Source organism: Nanorana parkeri, unplaced genomic scaffold, assembly GCF_000935625.1.
Source record: "Nanorana parkeri isolate BGI_ZX_2015 unplaced genomic scaffold, ASM93562v1 scaffold17, whole genome shotgun sequence".
Taxonomy (NCBI): domain Eukaryota; kingdom Metazoa; phylum Chordata; class Amphibia; order Anura; family Dicroglossidae; genus Nanorana; species Nanorana parkeri.
The window spans coordinates 2,896,955-2,919,451 of NW_017306285.1; the positions used below are offsets into that span (position 1 = coordinate 2,896,955).

Consider the following 22,497-nt stretch of genomic DNA (forward strand, 5'->3'; position numbering starts at 1 on the left):
AAAAAAACAAAAACATTTGACTGGACCTCATTTAATTTTCTCTTAATTTTAATAAAATGGTCCCTCGAACTATTCATATTGCGCCATTACATCGGTGCAATTAAGATCAATGTTGCCCCCTTGTGGCTCATACAAAGAACTACACAAACCTTAACTGAACCATTGCTAATATTCTCATAAGTATAAAGCACCAGTTTTTGCAGCCCATTTATATTTCTAAATTTCTATGATTTTCAAACAAATTTTACAGTGTTGGGAAGTCAAGTCAAGACTGAAATGAATGGAAGTTTATACCGTTTAAAAAAAATAGCCAACAACATGCAACTGTTCAGTTTATGTTGACCAGGGCTGTGGTCTACTACTCCAATCATGGAGGCATGGAGATAGTGATTATCCTACAGCAGCACCTCCTAGTGGTTAAACTAGGTACTACATGCTACGAGTGCCTCAAGAGGTCACATGACCGACAAATTATACAACCAAACCTAGCCTGGGGAACAAGCCAATACATCATCATTAACTATAAATCTTAAAGGATAACTCTGAAGTGGTGCAATGAATTGAAGGGGGAGTTGGCTATAGTGTGCAAATTAAACTCAAATTTGAATTTTGAGTTTCTGGCCCTCTACAACAGTTGGGCCTTGTTGGTTCACATCTGTGTCCTATTCCTTCAGATGTCATGGTCAAAAAAAGTCACTGGAAACCCTCAATACCCAACGAAAGCAGAAACCAAGAAGCTGGAATGGCATGGGCTAATTTCCACATTATGCTCAAGGCACCGGCTCAGCGGATTGGCGTAGAGCTTCCCTTTAACCAGAGAATATGGAAACTCTATATGGAAGGTGATGGAAGAGATGGTCTAGTGACGTTAAACATGAAGACATGCAGGTAAGTATGAGGCTTGTTGAGGCCAACAGAGGTGACAGAGACACAAAAGACTGGTCAGCGATAAGTAGGGTATGACATCATAGTTATTGAATCATCACATGCCCCTGAAAGCCAAACTACAGCCCATACGTTTTCTTCTGTTTTTGGAGAAGGGCTAGAACCATTATCCGGCTTTTACTCTGGTTAGATTCCCCTCACTTCCTATTCAAGGAGCAACCAGCCACCTTTACACAGGGTGCCATCAAGACAGGAAGTAAAGGAAAATCTCCCCAGCTGTGACATAGCTAGCTATCAAAAACTTATTGGGAGTCTACCAAAAAAGGTGTTATTTCAGCTTGGGTCTCTCATGAAAAGATCTGTAGAAGTTTCCACCATTGTATAGAACAATTGTTTTTAATTTAGGCAGTGAGAAGGATTTCCCCAACCAATGTTTCTGGATCACGCAGGGTTCCTCTTTTGAGGCAGTGGTCCTTGAAAACAGGGGCCCCGCACAATCCCGAGACGTTAGTTGGCGATATCTATCTCACGGATGTCTAAATAAAAGACAATTATTCTACAAGAAACGTTCACAGACCTGAACAGCTGAAGGGTCCATCACTCCAGTTCACCATTGCAGATGTTATTGGGCATCTATCTGTATAGTGTGCAAATAATGCTATATCTATCATGGAGAGATGACTCCTCACTTTAGTGCCACAATCATAGGAGAAATGTCCCCAGTGAGGTCCACAGGCATCTCCATCAGGGGCAATAAAAAACACATTTTTAGTATAGCGGGAAAGTTTTGGGCCTTTAATGTCCAGGGACATGGACATAAAAAAAAACAACTTCTAAGGTTCTAACCCTTTTCCACTCTTCCTGAGAGTTCTGGCTGGAGTTGGCTTGAAGCAGAACGTATTACTTCCATCAGAAGGAGGAGCCAATTTGTGGGCTTATTTTATAGATCACTGAGGCAGCCATTTTGTGAGACCCAGTTTAGGCTTGATGACTATTATAATAATGGTCAACCATAATATTATATTATACTAATATTATAATGGTCAACCATAGCCACCTTGGAGAATTAATGAGAGCACGAGGTTAAGGCAATGGGTTGAGAGAGAGCTATTGCTTATGATACTTTCCCTTCAAGATGCTGGTGGTAATGTCAGCGAGGCGGCCACACTGTGCTCACATCTAATATCCCTTTCCCATGACTACAGCATCAAGCACCACACAGAACACTATTTGCTCCAGAAGAGCTGACCTAAGACCACAAAATGGCTTCCTTCATTCAACTTTAGCAACAGCCGTCCTTTAGTGTTAGCGAGATTAGTTAAAATTAGTATGGGACTGATGGATTTGAGATGATGAGGGGAAGATTGGGTGAAGCGCATACACAGCGACACAGATGGGTGGGCTTAGGTTACCAGGTATGACAGTTATCATGGTTAATAGGCACTTTAGGATACCAACCTGGGAGGAGGCTCGGCCTGTTGCTCCTTCCTTAAAACAAAAGCGATATCATGTTAGCTGCAATGCAATGGAAAGATGGCGCAGTCTTTGTTAATACACAGCTGTCTTGGGCCTGGGCTGCAGGCATTAGTAGAAGCAAGCCAGGCACGGAAGGTACCAGGAAGGTAAAATGAGGCCTCAAAAGTCAATAATCCCCCCACACAACTATCCCGATCAACTACACCGACATGGACTAATAAAATGAACCCTGTTTGGTGACCAAATATAGAAATAGAAGAACCGGTCATGACTAGGTGTGTACAATAATCCTCATCTTATTATAAATTATGAAGGCCAGCTTATGAAAGATGTATCATTGCCTCTTATTCAGCATCAATATTTATGTCTGCTTGAAAATCAAGGTTTGCATTGTCAACTGTCTTAACTCATACATGGTCTACCCGCTTCTAAGTATGAAAGAATGGACCAAGAGAACGTATACCACTACAGGGTCCTTTTCTTTGACACCATTTGGGCTAATGTAGACAGGCATAGCTGATCAACGCTGCACTTTGGGTGCATGTTGCAGGCAAACAATGCTCACCTCTACATGCGCTCCTAAGAATACTATGGAGCTGGTGAGGCATTGACCGGACAAAAATGGTCAGACCTCAGGTGATCTCTTACCACTCTCAAGTGTCAAACCCAGACAAAGCACGTGACACTAAATAAGGGAGCAAATGTAAAATGTTCATTAGAGTTTGAGGGTTGCCACATATGTTCTCAGCTTGAACATCAAGGAGGTTTGAGATTTTTAGGACAGAGTAAGTAAAACATGTTCAAAAGTTTGAGGGCTGTCCCATACCTTCTAATCCTAGACATGAAAGGGGTTTGAGATTTTTAGGACAGAGTAAGTATAAAACTTTCATAAGTTTGAAGGTTGTTCCCATAAGTTCTCTTTCTAGACATAAAACAGGTTTGAGATTTTTAGTACAGGATAACAAGTATTTATTGAGACCAGTATATGTTTATCATTTTTCTAAGGGGCCTTAAAGATGAATGGGTCCCCCCCAAGAAAGAACAATGGAGATATAAGCGCCCACGGCTTAGATGAGGGTTTGGGCCAAAAGATATTTAAGAAAACATGGACACACTTGTGGAAGATCTGCCCTGTAAAGAAGCAGGCTGCAGACCTCAAGTAGGAAAGTATGGGAGTACAAGTGTTGTAATTGACCGTTGGTCAGGCCAACCATCAAGAAGACCATAACTCAAGATAATATGGACAAGGCAAAAATACAGCAGGAAAGAGGCTTACTGGTCCAGCAGATTACATACAAGATGTATTAAGAACAGCTGGCCACATTCTCAGAGAACATCTGGCAGTGACTGCAACACGGTCAATTGGGGATGGGTATAAATGTTTTCTTACAGATGTGCAGTCTCTAAAAGGTCAAAACGTTTTTTTTAAGGATTATAACTCCTGCAGGTATTTATTCCCTTCTGTGCACCATTGGGTTTGGATTTCCCTTCACGGGCAACTTTCTCCAAAAGCAGGGAAAATACCCTCTTAAGTGTCACTAGTCAAAAGGTGTCCCCATTGGAAGATTGAATCCTTTCTGGGGACAACCATAAAATGTTGAATTTCCCTTCACGTTCTGTCTTGGTGACAATGAACACCAGGACACAGAGAAGGTGAATCTCAAAGAAAGCAGTAAAAACCTAATAGAGGTCCCCATATAGCCATAAAACGTTAATTTGGATAGTGTAGGGAATGGTTAAGAAAATCCTGGTCAGGTTGCCACGTCAGCTCTGTTTAGAAGATTTACCTGTATGTCCTGTCTGGTAGACACAACAGGAAGGAAGTAAGATCCTTAAGTTGCGAGAAATCCCCTCTCAGACAGTGGTCACAGAACAGATGTCCTCATTGGAGATTCACCCACTATTTATGTTCCATTGAAAACTCAAAACTCTGTATGTTCCCCTCACTTTCATTCTTGGTGATAGTTGTTGAACTCCTTAGTAGTCACCAATAAAATCTTGCCAGTAATCCATCCAGCACTTGTACCTCTAATACCATAAATCAGTAGGTGCTGGGCCTACAGTGACACCCCAAAGACCTAAAGTAGAAAATGGCCGGCACACCAAAAAGTAGGCAGACATCATGATTGTCACCTTCAGACAGATGACCTGCATGTCCCCAGAAGGTCTGTGGAATGCCATCACTTGACAACCTGAGACTTCAATTAAAGAGCTTTCATTTGGCATTTTGGCAATTTTCTACCTTTGAGCAATAAAATCCTGGCCGAAGATTTGGCTTTAGAAACATCTTAACGTCCATTCCCGGCACAATGTCGGACACCTATATCCGTAACAAGAACAATAAAAGGTCAAATCCAACTGGACCGGCCATGCCCACTTAGAAATTAGAAACAATAGACAGTTTATAATGTTGCCGCAGTAAACAAGGACCTCTTTGTAGGCCTTGTCTTTACGCAGACTGAAAGAACTGTCTGTGTTGCCTCTATCAATCAGCTTGACTTCCCCCTTGGCTTCTAAGAAACAGGCAGCACCTGGTTTCTAAAAACAACAGACCCCATTTGTCTTTTGCAGCCATGTTGACAAAAGAGTCAAGGCAGAAGTTCTAGCTTAAAGCAGAGAGCCCCTTTAAAACACACTGTCACATAACGGGGCAGACATTTTCTTAGTGTGAACGCCAGATTGCAACCATGGCAAAAAGCAACCGTTAGGCTGAGCTTGGAGAGGTCCAAATGCCTCATATCTGCCTATACTCTGTGATGATGGACCTCACCGGTCAAAACATCTAAAGAAGTCTTGCCTCAGCCTGTGTCGTCTATAGAAACCAACACTTTTCCTGTTCCCAATGCAAGTCATGAGAAGGGACGCATGAATAAGCTTCCTCAGACACAATAATACATTTTGTCTGAAGGAAGAATCACCTCTATCGCCCATGGCAACCAGGGTCTCTGCAGTAGAGTATCGGGGTGCTGCAAGACATACAGACAGCAATATGGCCGCCGTCCTGTTCAGGTCCTTTCGGCAGCCTTTAAAATGTCTCCCTTATTGATGACGCATTCCTTTTCCACTGGAGCAAAGGATCTTTTCTTCTTCCTGAGAGACAGAGGTCCTTTATCCCGGCTCTTCAAAGTTCATCTCACATCCATCGAGAGGAATGAGTCACCGGCGGGGAGGCAGGTGTTGCTATGGCAACCGCATACCGATCGCCTCGGCAGCCGAGCGACAGCTTACATTTGCACTGCAAAAAGCCGCGTCCGACCCCGTTCGCGGAGGGAGAAGGGGGATGGGTCACCATGTTCAATTATTCCACGGATTCCAGACTGAGGCCTAGTAGCCCCTTATTAGCCAGAATACAGAGCAGGGACGTTGTATTATTAATAGCCAACCGGTGACACTGCCACGAAGGCAAGTCAATATTTCATATCTAGAGGACCTTTTGCCGGCTTTAAGAGGAATACAATACAGGAAATCTGATCGTTTAACAGCAGCCCGCCGCATACATCGAATCCATCGCTTTCCCAACCCTTAGGGCTCGCGCGTGCATTTGAAATATCCCCCCGCGCCCAATAGGAGATGCTTCAGTCTCTGCCGGATGCCATGTGGGAGATGAAGACGCCGCATCTGATTGGCAGAAACAGAACCCAAGAAAGGCCAACTGGTTGCCAAAGCAAAAGAACCGGGTTCATCTATGAAGTTGAGCAGCCAATAACCTTGATAAGCATAGGTTCAGGTTGACCACAGGATGAGGTTGTGATCTGTTAGATCGACACAGGGAGTGGGGTTGAGGCCTGCTAGCATGGCTACCGATTGTGCCATTTTTGGTGCATTGGCAGATGATTTATTGTTGCTTCAATAGTCTGCAGAGGGCCATACACGCTGGGCTGATCGAGAGAAACCACTCAACTCCCTCATCCCCACTATCTTCAGCAGAGAAAAGAATTAGGAATACAAACTCTAGATCTGTATCTACTTATCTATGTTCTCCTGATGAAATGATCATGGTTCATGAAACGTGTTGAGATACGGTCCTTCAATCAAGAGATACAAGTGTGTAACAACCTTGGATACAATTTTATGACACAAGTATCTTTACATGGGGGGACCTAAGGAGAGGTTCTTAAATATTGATATGTTCTAAATAATGTGCGTGTCTACTATCCACGTTCTCCTAATGAAGTGAACATTGTTCATATAACATGTTGAGATATGGTCCTTCCATCAAGAGATACAATAATTGTATAACAACTTTGTAACACAAGTATCTCTACATGCAGGACCTAAGTGGAGGTTCTCTAATATTTATATATGCCAGATCTGTATCTACTATTCATGTTCTCCTGATGAAGTGAACATTGTTCATGAAACCTGTTGAGATATATCTGTAAAAAATAAGTCAAGGCAACTGGACTTGCTGTATTTTTCTTGAAGACGTTTCACTGGCCATCCAACCAGCTTTCTCAATTCAGAATGACTTGTACTAATTTTCTCTCGGAATAGATATGGTGAATGTTTCTCCAATCCACATCGTCTGTTAGTCACAACCAGGTGTTGATTGTATTTGCATAATTGGAGTCTAGAAGGTGTTATTAACCTGCCCAGAGAGTGCAGTGAGGAGCGCTCAGAATTGTATGTCGGTGAAACAAAACAGCAGCTACACCAGCGTATAGCACAGCATAGAAGAGCCAAACCCTCGGGTCAGGATTTGGCAGTGTACCTACACCTAAAAGGAAAAAGGTCACTCCTTTGAAGACAGTCAAGTACGCATCCTAGACAGGGAGGAGGCCTGGTTTAAAAGAGGAGTGAAAGAGCTGAATAGGGGGGGTGAGCCATCTATTGTCTGCCCAATACAATGCTGTTTTAACACCTCTCTCTGGGCAGGTTAATAACACCTCCTAGACTCCAATTATGCAAATGCGATCAACACCTGGTTGAAATTAACAGACGATGTGGATTGGAGAAACATTCACCAAATCTATTCCTAGAAAAAACATGTACAAGTCATTCTGAATTGAGAAAGCTGGTTGGATGACCAGTGAAACATCTTCAAGAAAAATACAGTAGCCTTGACTTATTTATAACAGATATACCATGACCTGGATGAATGAGAACCTTCACAGACATGTGTTGAGATACGGTCCTTCAATCAAGAGATACAATTGTGTAACAACTTTGGATACAGTTTTGTAACACAAGTATCTTTAGATGGGGGGGGACCTAAGTGGAGGTTCTTTTATACTTATATATTTTAGATAATCTGCGTGTCTACTAACCATGTTCTCCTAATGGAGTGAACATTGTTCATGAAACACATTGAGATACTGTCCTTCCATCAAGAGACATCTTTGGTAACGGTTTTGTAGCACAGGTATCTTTATATGGGGGACCTGAATGGAGGTTCTTGAATATTTATACATTTTAGATCTATAGCTACTATCCATGTTCTCCTGATGAAGTGAACATAGTTCATGGAATGTGTTGAGATGGCATTTTTTGTAAATAAAATATAGATATTCCATTGATATGTGTCTAGAATGACATATATTGTATGTACCTTGAAAGTCCCAAAAATGTATTTCTTGTTGATATCCTCTAAATATAGAAAGAGATGATCAGGGCCGGATTTACTCTTTCTGCTGCCCCAACGTGCCCCCTCCCCGCCAAACCCAAAGGTTGGTGTTCATTTTTTTTTTTTTTACTTTTTCTTTGCTTTTTTTTTATCACTTTTTTATTTTTTCAATGTTTATTTACTTTTTTTACTTCTTTTATCTCATCTTCTACTTTTTTCAAAGCAGGGCTAAAAAGGTAGAAAAAAAAACACCCGCCCAGCGGCCGGAACTGCATGTCCCCAGCGTCGGGAGGTAGGAATTCCACACCCCCGCTCCCCCTCAGCTCCCTGCTGCCCCAAGGCCGGGCCTCGCTTGGCCTTGTGGGAAATTCGGCCCAGGGGATGATGGAACACCCCCTGAGTGGAAAAGTCCACAGACATCATGTATAATTTTTTTTTTCTATGATCTTTCCAGCTCAATATTTTGCACGAGCCACCACATAGAACATCATATAAAAGTAGTAAATTCAGTTTGCTGGTAACACAATGGTTGGTAAAACATTATCTAAAAAGGCATAAATAACAAAGCCACCCTATAACATGCCCAAACTCCCATCCCCCAACGTCTGACCTGAATGTTAGTCCAGATTTGCTCTTCAGGTTCCGAAGAAGATCCAGTTGGTTCAGTGGTGGGATCAACCTAAGAAGAGATTATAGAGACAAGGAGTCATCCAATTGTAATGGTGAAGGACCCTGCAATCATTCTAACTAGATAATGGCCATTACCCTGATTGTTCTATTCCTTACGGCCCCTTCACTGAACACAATTATAATCTTAATCTTGAACTGGTAGTGGGTTTGGATTTTTTTTTAAATAAGTTTTTTTGAGAGATAGACCAGAAGTGACACCATTTTTTGTTCCAAACTAAGGTGTGAAGGAATACATTGGTGGTGTTGGTGCAACTTTCCCGTGAGTGGCAAAGGAAATGTCAACAGTGGGGCGGGGGTCACACTAGAACCAGCAGGCCACAAACACAAGCAAAAAACAAGGTTAATTACAAACACGACCACAAAACATCTCATACCCAACGAGCAAGACGGAACAATGCCAAGATCAAGCAACATTAAGTTGTGCTTCCGGTGTGAAAAGGCAACTGTGTGAGACGTCTTTGGCCTGAGCAAAGCTATTCACTGGAAGCCAACAGGCGATGTTCTCACATTCAATTCACAAGATGGCAACTCCCAGATAGTCATGGTCTCCAAAAGGAGCCATTTTGCCAGGGAGCCAATATCTCAAAAGAAAGCAGACCATCAATTTAGGAGGCACCAGCTCTATGTATCTAGTTCCTAGTGAATTGATGGACCACATTTTCATGAATTTTAGTTCAGCGCCAAAATGGTCACCTCCACTCTTCTAACATAAGCTAAAAATGGGGCCCATCTTCCAGTCCAAGTGTGTGCAGGGTCTTGTTGAGTGAACACCAGTGGATACAGACTCTCACATTCGTTCGGCACAAAATGGTCACGGTGGTTTCACAATCCTTGAGTGTACACAACACCACAACTGGGATGGCAAACCGACAGCACAATGCTAGGAGAAAGGGGAAGTGGGATGGAAGACACTACATTGCACATATACGTGTGCCATACCTGGACGCACCATATGTTTGAGAGCTGCTCGCCAAAATACAAAATGGGTGAGAGAAAAATGGTAGGGGGGAGAAGAGCACAAAAAAAAAAAAAAGTCAGGAATTATATGGGAGTGCTCAAATCAGGGGTGAGGGGTCAATCATGCCACGAGTCCAGAGATTTAAATCAGGAAGTCAACATTTCACAATCATTACTGGACCCATTAAAGTGCCTAGAGAAAGCCCCAACAGCCATCATACAACCAATACGAGGAAATGAGAGCTCCCTCTAGAGGTGGTAAGTATGTACTACACTCTACAGATAAAAACACCTTTCCAAAATAATGGCTTAACATAAATATGTAGCAATCAATAACCATGGATATAGACGGAAAAAAAGACACATGCATATTAAAGGACTAATCTATGGAATGTCACTGAACTCTGGAGGTTCTGAGAAAAAAAAATATTTCTATTAAATGATTTCATTATAGAAGAAGGATAAGTATGATAGGAAAAAATAAATGAACATTCTATTTATAAACACAAAAGAGAGAGAGAGAGAGAGAGAAGGCGAGGGGAGAGAGAGAGAGAGAAGGCGAGGGGAGAGAGAGAGAGAGAGGGGGAGGGGAGAGAGAGAGAGAGAGAGAGAGAAAAAGCTCCAGTCCACCTCTGAATACATATATAACATGATTGGGCTCTGAAGGCAGCTAGTATAATGATAGTTTCAAGTATTTCTATTAGCTGTAGTTGAACATTCCATGGATATAAGAGGTCACCTCTGACTGCAGTTTGGCTTTAAGGGGTCATAGAGAGCTTTCTTCCCTTTCAGCTGCCTAGCAGACCTGGAATTACCACACTTATCACAGCCAGTTAAGATCTACTTAAAAGTTCTTTTGAATCACTGCCAGACAATCAGTCCACGCGCACGCAAGCACCCACACACAGTGACTTGGAGAAGAGTTACCTAGCGTCCACGCTGATCTGAGCCGTCTTCATAGGCTGATATGAGGCAACAACAAATTACGAGCAATGGGAGGGGTGGTGAAGGGGTTTGAATGAAAAGAACAAAAAATAATTAAAAAAAAGAGGCAAACAACAAAAACACAAAAAAATTATAAAAATTAATGCAATAATAATAATAATAATAACAACAAAGAAGTCAAACACGGAATTTAACTTAAAAAAAGAAAAAGAAAACTGAAATGTCTCCAGCAATGCAGAATGATGGCCGGGGTGGAGAGTGGAATTATGGGAAGTGATGAGACGGGCATCCCCAACAGGTACCTGTACATGGGCACAGCCACACTGCGCTCGTAGTAGTGCCAGGTAGAGTGCAGGTCCATGCGCGCCAGATTAGTGGCGTAAAATCTCCACGAGGCCTGAAAGAGATAAAAGAGTGGAAGGATTTGTAACAAGAACTAGTGACCCTGACAAACCAACGCGCAGAAGAAAATAACCTGGAAATATAAAGAATGACAGATCCTCTAAACAGGTTAAAGAAAACAGTTGTGTCTGGTGTTGGGCTTTAAGGAGGCAGATATAAAAGGAGGCAGATATGAAAGGAGGCAGATATGAAAGGAGGCAGATATAAAAGACACAGATTAAGGCAGCATTGCAGTCATCAATATATTAAGTGCCCAATTCTGACTTCATATCAGCTTCCTGCAGTCCCTGTACAGCAGTGCTCAGACTTGGGGAGGGAGAAACAGCACAAGGAGCCAATCAGGCGTACTGCTGTACCTCCCAGCGGTCAGCTTAGTGCAGGTCATGGTGCCATTCAGGCATCTGAGCGGCAAAGAATGCCGAGGAGTCTGGAAAAAAAAAAAAAATCAACTCAGATCACATGTTCTGATTGTTAGAAATATGTTCCATGTAAAAAAAAATAGGTGCACCGGGCTCAGGGATCCTGAAGATGGAGCTGCCTCACACAGCAATCTACAAGGTACACGTATTCCAGAACGTGAACAGATCACAAAGAGAGAGAGAGTGAAAAAAAAAAGAAAGAAAGAGAAGAAGAGAGAGAAGAAGAGAGAGAAGAGAGGAAAGAGAGGAAGAGGAGAGACAAAAGGAATGAGAGTGTTGATGCGGGAAAGATAAGTGGGCAGAGGGAGAGACAAAGAAGGAAAGAGGAAGAGGAAGAAGAGAGAGGAGAGAGAGAGAAAAGAAGAGAGGATAGAGAGAGAAGAGAGAGAAGGAGAGGAAAGAGAGAAGGAGAGGAAAGAGAGAAGGAGAGGAAAGAGAGAAGAGAGGAAAGAGAGAAGGAGAGGAAAGAGAAGAGAGGTGAGAGAGAGAAGAAGAGAGGAGAGCGAAGAAGAAGAAAAGCAGAGAGAGAGGGGTCAGAGGAAATGAGAAGGTGGAAGTGGACAGAGGAATAAAGAGAGAAAGAAGGAAATGGGAAAGAAAGGGAGAGATGAAGGAAATAGAGAGAAGATAATAGAGAGGAGATAGAGGACATCGTTTTATGATCTTACTCCGTGGCATAGATTGGTGTTTCTCAGATTTTTCTGCCTACAGTCCCATTATCTGTCAGATGTGTATAGCTGAGAGTGATACTGATCACCGGCATTCAGAAATGATCCCTATCTCTTCGGAAATGCTGTGTCATTGGACTTTCATCTTAGGAATGGCGCTCAGTACAGGGAATCCCGGTCATCTGTATTTGTAACCTTTCTAAATGAGAACACTGACATCTTTATTTCACCACTAACTGTCTTTATACAAAGGCTGAGCCCCTCCCGGGGGTACAAGGCAGAGGGGACGCCTAGAATTAGAAGGCTTACTGAACAGTGGTCAGAGGGAACATATAACCTGAGCTAAAAATACTCATTGTACCCCAAGTGTCAGTGTGTCATTGTTCTGGACCCCCAAGTGTCAGTGTGTCATTGTTTTGGACCCTCAAGTGTCTTGGATTCTATGTGCCAGTATTTAAGTGTCCTGGCACCCCTTAGTAGCCACGTGCATGCATTTTGATGAGGTTACAGGAACAGTTTGATTCCATTCTATCACTGAGCAGCAGTGTCATCGGCTACTTTGGTTTATGAGTTTGGCTTTGATTACCAAGAAGCATTTACTTCATCTCTACATCTGTGCCTCCTGCCTGTAAGGAATTATGGCAGCAGCTGTGTCTTCCTCCAGCTAGGCACAGCTCCCAAATGCCCATCGTAGGAGGGGCTGAACTCTTCTTTCTAAACCCTCCGGTAAACCTTTCACGGTTTACCCCAGAAAATTTCACTTTCAGAATTCCGGTATCAACCTTAGAAAGTTGTCAAGTAGGCCCGAGCCCAGTCTAAGATGGCGAGACTATAGTCCGGAATAATGAAGAATGAGACGGCTGCCTACAGCACTTTATACAGTAACTGACAGCGTCCATTGATAGATTCCATGGAGTTGCTCTATAGCTGACTTTTCAAACATTAACTAAACGATGTCCATAGCCAAAGATGAGTTAAATTGGGGAGTGTCCACTTTGCCGAAATGTCACCATAAAATCTGGAGCTTTCAGTAGAGTCAATGAAGGAAGACTAAATGAATGTGGTTATTGGTGGATTTAAGGGTGTAATTGGCTTTAAATTACAACTAAGGGCTCCTTTAAATTACAACTAAGAGCTGTTCCTGTGACTCCCCCCTTAGCAAGGAACAGAGGAGGGGTCAGCACATGAGGCCTTGGGGTCTCTGCCCGGGGAGGCAAGCCTTGCGGTCTCTGCCCGGGGAGGCAAGCCTTGGGGTCTCTGCCCGGGGAGGCAAGCCTTGGGGTCTCTGCCCGGGGAGGCAAGCCTTGGGGTTGGTGCGCTAGAGGTAACGTCTGGGTCAGTATGCTAGGAACAGTGCTGGGGGTCAGTGTGCTGAGGACAGGCTTTGGGGTCAGTGTGTCAGGGATAGCATTGGTATCAGTGCACTGAGGACAGCTTTTGGGTCAGCAGAAATTCCTGCACCTTCACCCTGAATTGACATATCTGACTCCGCTCTTTCCCCCAAATTCCCAAGGTGCCATCTGTTCCAACCAGCTGCTCCCGTGGATGATGTACGCTGTATTGCGAGGATAGGCCAATGTGCGGCGCAGGTGAATGCGTCTCCTAGATACAGGTCCCCGTGGAAGAAGAGATCCAAACTATATCATCACCTACCTGAATCAGGCCAGCTGCCGGGTTCCGCCTCTTCTCAAAGTGCTTCTGTCGGTGCTGTTCTTGGACTTTCAAAGCAAATCCGGAGCCCAAAATGCCCTGAAATAAAAGAGTTCCGATATTCCGTATACAACGCCAATACATCCCACTGCCCATCACAGGATCTAACCCACCCCAGCGATCCCCAAAGACCAATTGGCTGCTATCAAAGAGATACAGAAGGTTCTACAGTGAATCCCTGAACACATAAATCTTCATATACACATGTCTGTATTGGAAGCAAAGCCACTCTTAAAGGGTCAGTCCGCCCAAACATTATATTTTAGTAATAAATGGAGCCTGGTGCCTGAGACGGCCCCCAGCTTCCTATAAGTCTTAGATACACCAACTGTGAGATCTCCAGACTATAATTCCTCATCATGTTTCTGTCCACCTGGGAGTTAGAGATGTTCCCCCCCACCTGTGTGTCCCAGCTCCTCCCATTACATTCTCCATAATAGAAAATAGACCGGACCTAGACCCTGGGAACTCAGCTCAGGGATGATGGGAACCCTCATAAATGGGCACAGCAGGTGTACAGACCCTGGAACTCAGCACAGGCATGGTGGGAGCACCTCACAATGGGCACAGCAGGTGTACAGACCCGGGAACTCAGCACAGGGATGGGGGGAGCTCCTCATAATGGGCACAGCAGGTGTACAGACCCGGGAACTCAGCACAGGGATGGGGGGAGCTCCTCATAATGGGCACAGCAGGTGTACAGACCCGGGAACTCAGCACAGGGATGGTGGGAGCCCCTCATAATGGGCACAGCAGGTGTACAGACCCTGGGAACTCAGTACAGGGATGGTGGGAGCTCCTCATAATGGGCACAGCAGGTGTACAGACCCTGGAACTCAGCACAGGCATGGTGGGAGCACCTCACAATGGGCACAGCAGGTGTACAGACCCTGGGAACTCAGCACAGGGATGGTGGGAGCCCCTCATAATGGGCAGAGCAGGTGTACAGACCCGGGAACTCAGCACAGGGATGGTGGGAGCTCCTCATAATGGGCACAGCAGGTGTACAGACCCAGAAACTCAGCACAGGGATGATGGGAGCTCCTCATAATGGGCACAGCAGGTGTACAGACCCGGGAACTCAGCACCGGGATGCTTGGAGCCCCTCATAATGGGCACAGCAGATGTACAGACCTGGGAACTCAGCACAGAGATGGTGGGAGCCCCTCATAATGGGCACAGCAGGTGTACAGACCCAGAAACTCAGCACAGGGATGGTGGGAACACCTCATAATGGACACAGTGGGTATAAAGACCCGGGAACTCAGCACAGGGATGGTGGGAACACCTCATAATGGACACAGTGGGTATAAAGACCCGGGAACTCAGCACCGGGATGGTGGGAGCCCCTCATAATAGCCACAGCAGGTATACAGACCCGGGAACTCAGCACCGGGATGGTGGGAGCCCCTCATAATAGCCACAGCAGGTATACAGACCCGGGAACTCAGCACCGGGATGGTGGGAGCCCCTCATAATAGCCACAGCAGGTATACAGACCCGGGAACTCAGCACCGGGATGGTGGGAGCCCCTCATAATAGCCACAGCAGGTATACAGACCCGGGAACTCAGCACCGGGATGGTGGGAGCCCCTCATAATAGCCACAGCAGGTATACAGACCCGGGAACTCAGCACCGGGATGGTGGGAGCCCCTCATAATAGCCACAGCAGGTATACAGACCCGGGAACTCAGCACCGGGATGGTGGGAGCCCCTCATAATGGGCACAGCAGGTGTCCAGACCCAAGAGCTAAGCGCAAGGATGGTGAGAGCCCCTCCATCTCGCCAATACAGTCACCTAGAGACAGATGAAGCTGCCGGGTAGTGTAACTCTCCAGCTTCCACCACACACTAAAATATCAGTTACGGGGCAGGCTGACCCTTTAATTTTTAGCCCTTCACTTCCTGTATATGTATTTTTCACTCATTGTAATACATTTTGCACGTTGACGGAGAACACTCAAGAATTCTCTTCCATCCCATAGAAGGTTACACAGTCAGGGAAAGTCCTAGCTGACCTCACATAGACTACTCTAGGGTTGTATCATTGTGTATAATATGTGGGTGAAGCTGCACATTCCCAGGCACAGAGAACATGGGACTCTCACACACATATAGTAATAGACATTGGGCAGGGGCACCAACTTCTAACAGGGCGGGGTTTTAAATTTCCAGTGTAAACACCCAATTACAGTCTTCTACTTTTATAATCATAATGTTGTGATCTCAGGTGCAGTGGTCTACCACAGACCCTCTATAGGAGTTTACTAATATAATGTATACCTACATACAACTATGAGGAAACCTGGAGCTGGTCCTGGCATGTACTGCTGCCAATCGGCACAATGCAGCTTTTCATTAGTGTGCCAGGTTCCCCCTTGTGAAGAGGGCAGGTATGGAGAACTAGAGAAGTTACACAAAGCCCAACCTTTGCCAAGGGACAAGTCCATATCAATCTTCACTCATGGCCATGTTGGGGTCGGCTACTTGACACGTAGAGGAGATTAGAAGCATCATGAGTGCTCCTTATTGGACAGCACGCAGGACAATCTCGGTGTGCACATGCTTGGACTCTTCCCTTTACTACATGGGAACATTCATTCTTTATAGTGAGTTGATGTATTAACCCTTCGGCTGAATAGGGAAGAAGATCGTGAATCGCCCCATGGTGTGCCTCTAAATCAAGGGGTGGAAATCCACCATCTGCGGGCTGCCTAATTCTCAGACTTACGGCCGGCAGAGCAAAAAAGGAGACGCCGATCAGCGTGAAGGTGGCCGCAAGCAGCCGGCCGTTCCAGGTCGTTGGGTACTTGTCTCCATAGCCAATGGTGGTCAATGTGATCTGGGGAGAGAAGACAACAGATCAGGATCTTACCAAGAGAAAAAAAAAAGCAACACAGAGAATATAACCCAAGAATAAGACAACGCGTCTGTACAACTAAAAACTGAGGTCGCTTCTATCATTATTATACAAAATGCACTTTCATTTAATGTTACTGGATATTAACTTTCTGATACAGTCTCAGGCCAACACAACAACTCTTCCACTTATACCAGTTCAGTGATCTCCTTTAATAATATTATTAAAATCTCAGGTCAACACAACAACTCTTCCACTTGGCTGGCTGGTTATATTAAAGAATGTACTATATTACATTTACAAAATCATCATTATTATTATTCAATATAATTATTAATTGTATTATTTTTTTTATGCCCGTCGGGAAGATTTCCCATTCAATTCCTGTCCTGATGACAGTAAGAGGAAACACCCAAGATTGAGTAAAAATTAATTTTTGTTACACCTTTCTAGGTATTGTTGACAGTAATGACACTAATGACATTAAAAAGCTGATGGGGGGTTATAGTCACCCTCCAAAAACTCTTTTATAGGAGACCGTGAACCCTTTGAGATATTTCCCCTGACTGCCTCTCTCCAGTGCCATTGGGAGACAAAGATGAATCCTATGTAAAGCAGAATGTCCTATAACTTCTTCTGCTCTATGGTAGTCACCCAGACAGGAAGTGAAGGGAAATCTCCACAAGCACTAATACAAAGCTGAAACGCCGCCCATCCTATATACTACAATAGAAAATAAGATTGTATTGTCTGGAGTTCTGCTTTAGTTTGTATTGCTCTGCCCCCTATAATGTGCAGAGACTCACCAGGCCCCACCACAGGGCATCTGCGTAGGTGTCAAACATTTCGCTGTTCTCCTCCTTCTCTGCCAGGTAGACCAGGAATGATGCCAGGATGAGGCAGAGGAAGCCGATGTACCAGGCTGTGATCAGTTCCTACAGGAGAAAAACACAGAACTGAGATTCTGCTGATCAAAGAGGACCTGTATTAAAGCAATAAATACAATACTGTGCAATGATGAAGGGGGATGATGCTGGATGTCATCCGTCCAGGAAATAAGGTGGTTTCTATCTGACTTGCTGCAGCTTGTAATGCACATAGTGAGATAAGAAAAATTCCAGTCCAGGAGAGGAGCCGCTACAACTGTGCAACACTGAAGAGACGGCCGGAGGTCAGCTTTAGCGACCCCCTGAAGGTTACCTTGCTGTGCGCATACACTACAGATCCCAGCAGCTTCCACGTCCCTCCTCTCCGGTCCATACGAATCATACGCAGGATCTGTAGGAACCTCAGACTCCTTAGGGCCGAGGTGGCAAACACATTCCCCTGGGAACCCGCCGACAGGACTGCTATGGAGGCGATCAACACCAAGATATCTACAAGAGGAAGGAGAGAGAGAGGCATGTGTATGCATGGAGTGAAGGACCATCCCTGCATACCTGCTGTGCCCATTATGAGGCGCTCCCACCATCCCTGTGCTGAGTCCCCGGGAATGATGCCCATTATGAGGAGCTCCCACCATCCCTGTGCTGAGTCCCCGGGAATGATGCCCATTATGAGGAGCTCCCACCATCCCTGTGCTGAGTCCCCGGGAATGATGCCCATTATGAGGAGCTCCCACCATCCCTGTGCTGAGTCCCCGGGAATGATGCCCATTATGAGGAGCTCCCACCATCCCTGTGCTGAGTCCCCGGGAATGATGCCCATTATGAGGAGCTCCCACCATCCCTGTGCTGAGTCCCCGGGAATGATGCCCATTATGAGGAGCTCCCACCATCCCTGTGCTGAGTCCCCGGGAATGATGCCCATTATGAGGAGCTCCCACCATCCCTGTGCTGAGTCCCCGGGAATGATGCCCATTATGAGGAGCTCCCACCATCCCTGTGCTGAGTCCCCGGGAATGATGCCCATTATGAGGAGCTCCCACCATCCCTGTGCTGAGTCCCCGGGAATGATGCCCATTATGAGGAGCTCCCACCATCCCTGTGCTGAGTCCCCGGGAATGATGCCCATTATGAGGAGCTCCCACCATCCCTGTGCTGAGTCCCCGGGAATGATGCCCATTATGAGGAGCTCCCACCATCCCTGTGCTGAGTCCCCGGGAATGATGCCCATTATGAGGAGCTCCCACCATCCCTGTGCTGAGTCCCCGGGAATGATGCCCATTATGAGGAGCTCCCACCATCCCTGTGCTGAGTCCCCGGGAATGATGCCCATTATGAGGAGCTCCCACCATCCCTGTGCTGAGTCCCCGGGAATGATGCCCATTATGAGGAGCTCCCACCATCCCTGTGCTGAGTCCCCGGGAATGATGCCCATTATGAGGAGCTCCCACCATCCCTGTGCTGAGTCCCCGGGAATGATGCCCATTATGAGGAGCTCCCACCATCCCTGTGCTGAGTCCCCGGGAATGATGCCCATTATGAGGAGCTCCCACCATCCCTGTGCTGAGTGCCCGGGTCTGTACACCTGCTGTGCCCATTATGAGGGGCTCCCACCATCCCTGTGCTGAGTCCCCGGGAATGATGCCCATTATGAGGAGCTCCCACCATCCCTGTGCTGAGTTCCCGGGTCTGTACACCTGCTGTGCCCATTATGAGGAGCTCCCACCATCCCTGTGCTGAGTTCCCGGGTCTGTACACCTGCTGTGCCCATTATGAGGAGCTCCCCCAATCCCTGTGCTGAGTTCCCGGGTCTGTACACCTGCTGTGCCCATTATGAGGAGCCCCACCATCCCTGTGCTGAGTTCCCGGGTCTGTACACCTGCTGTTGCCATTATGAGAGGCTCCCACCATCCCTGTGCTGAGGGCTTAGGAGGCGGAGGGCTTTAGGAGGTTAGGTTTTCAGCTATGCATTAAGGTTTATGTTAAGTGTTAGGTTAGGGGAGTTCATGGTTCAGATAGAGAGAAGGTGAAGAGTCAGTCTGTGGCTTTGGGTTACAGATATTACAGTTGGGGGAGTTATAAGAGGTTTCATTTTTTTTCTGCACGGACGCCCCACGCCAAAAACGTCCTTTTCCAGCCTGTCACAGGACAACCTCATCTACCTCTAGATAAAGGATAATGGTTCAGCCTCATCTGGGGTCAGTCGTTTCTCTAGGGCTCAGCCCAGATCTTATCCCATTTTAAGGTAGAATGTCTTTACGTTCCTCACCAATAACGCAGAACGGTTTACGGGCAAATTTCAACCTCCCCCTCCACCCCCGGTAGCGGCAGCAGCAACCGGCGGCCCAGATCCGGACAAAGTATTCCACGCCGAAGACCACGATGGTGACAATTTCCTGCGGGATGAAGGAGAGAGCAGAGGAGTGTTTATAGGGCAGGTTCACCTTCCAACATACAAACCAAACGACGTTAAAAAAGAAACGGCTCAAAATCTACTACAAGCCCCCTTCATCTGACCACAAATGGGACCATGGTGTAGAACCAGGGGGGGGGCAAAGTCCAAAATCACTTTGAGGTCTATTTCTTAACAATTCATAGAGCCCTTCACCCTGCGTGAACGTTTGTTCTGTGTGAATAGAGGCACAAAAGAACATTCCTTTCATATTTTCTTTTCAGGTCTAATGTCATGTAGTACCATATTATGGGCACTAGATGGAGCACAGAGAAGGATTATTATTTCCTATGCTCCTGAGCACCATCTGGTGGCCACAATGATGTATTACACTACAATAGACTTGAAAAGATGAACATTTGTTTTTGCTTCTATTCACACAGAACGAACATTCGCAGAGGTGCACAGGATGAATGACTCTGCAAATTGTTTATAACTAGCCCCCTTTAGGATGCATATTGTATATATGTGGCACTAAGGACACAGGACTATGTAACAAGGGGCAAAACTACAGATCATGAGGCCCCATAGCAAAATTTTATTAGGGCCGCATATCAAACCTTACAAAATATAAATCAAGGACTGGTAGCAGGAGAGCTGTCTGCACAGTCTCTTCCTGTACATCTGATATCCACTCTTCTTGATTGGAAATGCCATAAGGGGTACAGGGTCAACAGCAACTTCAGCAATCCTTCATGGAGGCCCCCCTCCACCCCCAGGCCCCATAGCAGCCGCATGGCCTGCTATGGCTATTGTTATGCCCCTGTATGTAACAGAGCAGACACAATAAGCTATTCATGCGGAGCTTCCGCACAGCAGCACCTACCAGTATATAAAGGGCTCCTTCCGATTTCTCTTCATACTCTTTAATCGTTGAGAACACAGAGAGGACGAGACAGGAGAAGACAAGAAGGAACCTGGGAAGGGGGAAAAAAAGATTATATAACCTTAATGGCAGTCTGGGCAAAGCAATAAAAGCTGAACAGTGCGGCAGAGCTGCGTAAATCTCAGAAACGGATGGGCAGGAATACAAATCCTTTGGCTGCCAGCATGTTCATGGGGAGCTCAGCAATGGCAGCCCATAGGTAATTCTTTCATCCTACACCTAAATGAGAAGCACCGGGGTCATGCAATGCATTTTCTAGGTTCACATATACAGCCGCTCATTGATAAACGCCCGACTTGCACAGAGACTAGGAGGCAGCAACATCGCTTAGACAATCCGCTCCTATAATAATAACACGAGTGCTGCTTTGCCTCCTACGTGGCAGATGAGATTCCGACACCTACAGGAATTACAGGCTGAGGAAGCTGATAATTGCAGGATCCCATGAGATAAGCATTATAGGATTAGTGAAAGGGGCGGGGGGTACTCTGGATACCCGGAGGAGCTCAAATTTAACAAATTGCCTTCCTCCAGTCAATAAAGTCACTTCAGCGTTTTTTTTCTTCCGGCCTTCCCTCCATCAGCACCTTTCTTAAAGGAACGTTCCACCTTTAACCCTATTTTTCCTAGAGATGCGGAATCCCAGCCGGGCCGTTCATAAGGCTCATAGGACAGCAAGCTACACGTTCCCACCACCGAGGTCGAAATTTGAGGTTACAGTGAAAGCGATGAGAGCCCGAGCTGGACAATCTCAAAGGTCAATTTCTTTGCTACTTCTTCCCTTCTCAGTGCTGCAGATCTCCCTCGGCTACTTCCTGTCTACATGCGCTCGCTTCAGGGTCAGCTGCCCGTCCTTGCCCTGGATTCACTCCTAGATAGTGACAATGGCGATCCATGCATGGGCAACGTACATCAGCACAGCCAGTTGTGGTCTCCACCAGGTGCCCATGTGACAGGGTGACAACGCAGAAACACAAAATGGGACATAGTTTTCACCCTGTAACAGGAAGTACCTGAACATCACCCTGTAACAGGAAGTACCTGAACAAGGACCTTCATGGCAGGGATTATTTAAATACGCTTTAAAAAGACTGAAAATTACTTTTGAAATAAACCCAAGCCTACAGGAGACCGCGGTGGTCGGGTTCACATGTACTTTAAAGTGGGTTATCAGTACAATTTAGGTGCCTTCCCATTTAAATATCAGACTCTGTAGTAGAAATCTACATGGAGATGGAAAATCGTACCAATGTGTGCCAGGACTCTGAGAATACTGGGGTTACCATTATAGACACATCATGTTACATTAAAGACCAACTTTGAGCTCTGGAAAAAGTAGAGGAGGGTGTCTTCCTGTTCCCGGTGACACCCCTACGCATTGTGTTTAGCCCTGGTGTCAAAGGGACAGGAAGCGAGGAGAGAATCCAAAACCTAAAAATAAATGTCATCCATACCGGGAGTTCTTATCAGTCCTGCTCTGGTCTGCCTCGGGTGCCCTGCCATGCTGCCCCAGCTACCTGTCCTGATGCGATGATAGGACTCTGATGGGAAGGGGCTTCAGTGGGGAAAAGGGGGAGGGGGCTTCTGATGTGAAGAGAGGACTGATGACCCTGATGGGAAGGGGGCTTTGGATCTAAAGGGGGGAAAAAGGACCCTGATAAGAAGGGGGTTTCTGATGTGAAGGGGGAATGTGAGGACT

The 22,497-nt window shown here is 45.7% G+C and overlaps 1 protein-coding gene across 8 annotated transcripts in view; it reads right to left on the bottom strand.

Moving 5' to 3' along the window:
* The window catches only part of KCNQ2 (potassium voltage-gated channel subfamily Q member 2), a 65,433-nt gene that overhangs the window by 20,235 nt on the left and 22,701 nt on the right, over positions 1-22,497 (bottom strand). For 3 of the 8 annotated variants that reach the window (XM_018560297.1, XM_018560281.1, XM_018560265.1), the window contains exons 2-11: positions 20,739-20,829; positions 19,730-19,856; positions 17,777-17,952; positions 17,383-17,511; positions 16,448-16,558; positions 13,659-13,754; positions 10,819-10,913; positions 9,554-9,580; positions 8,535-8,603; positions 2,344-2,373 (exon numbers count right to left, since the gene is read on the bottom strand). In XM_018560297.1, coding sequence (XP_018415799.1) covers positions 2,344-2,373; positions 8,535-8,603; positions 9,554-9,580; positions 10,819-10,913; positions 13,659-13,754; positions 16,448-16,558; positions 17,383-17,511; positions 17,777-17,952; positions 19,730-19,856; positions 20,739-20,829 — 951 coding nt within the window. Of the gene's footprint in view, positions 1-343; positions 359-2,343; positions 2,374-8,534; positions 8,604-9,553; positions 9,581-10,499; positions 10,534-10,818; positions 10,914-13,658; positions 13,755-16,447; positions 16,559-17,382; positions 17,512-17,776; positions 17,953-19,729; positions 19,857-20,738; positions 20,830-22,497 lie in introns of those variants that run through there. The other 5 variants (XM_018560246.1, XM_018560256.1, XM_018560289.1 and 2 more) reach the window with 3 other exon arrangements.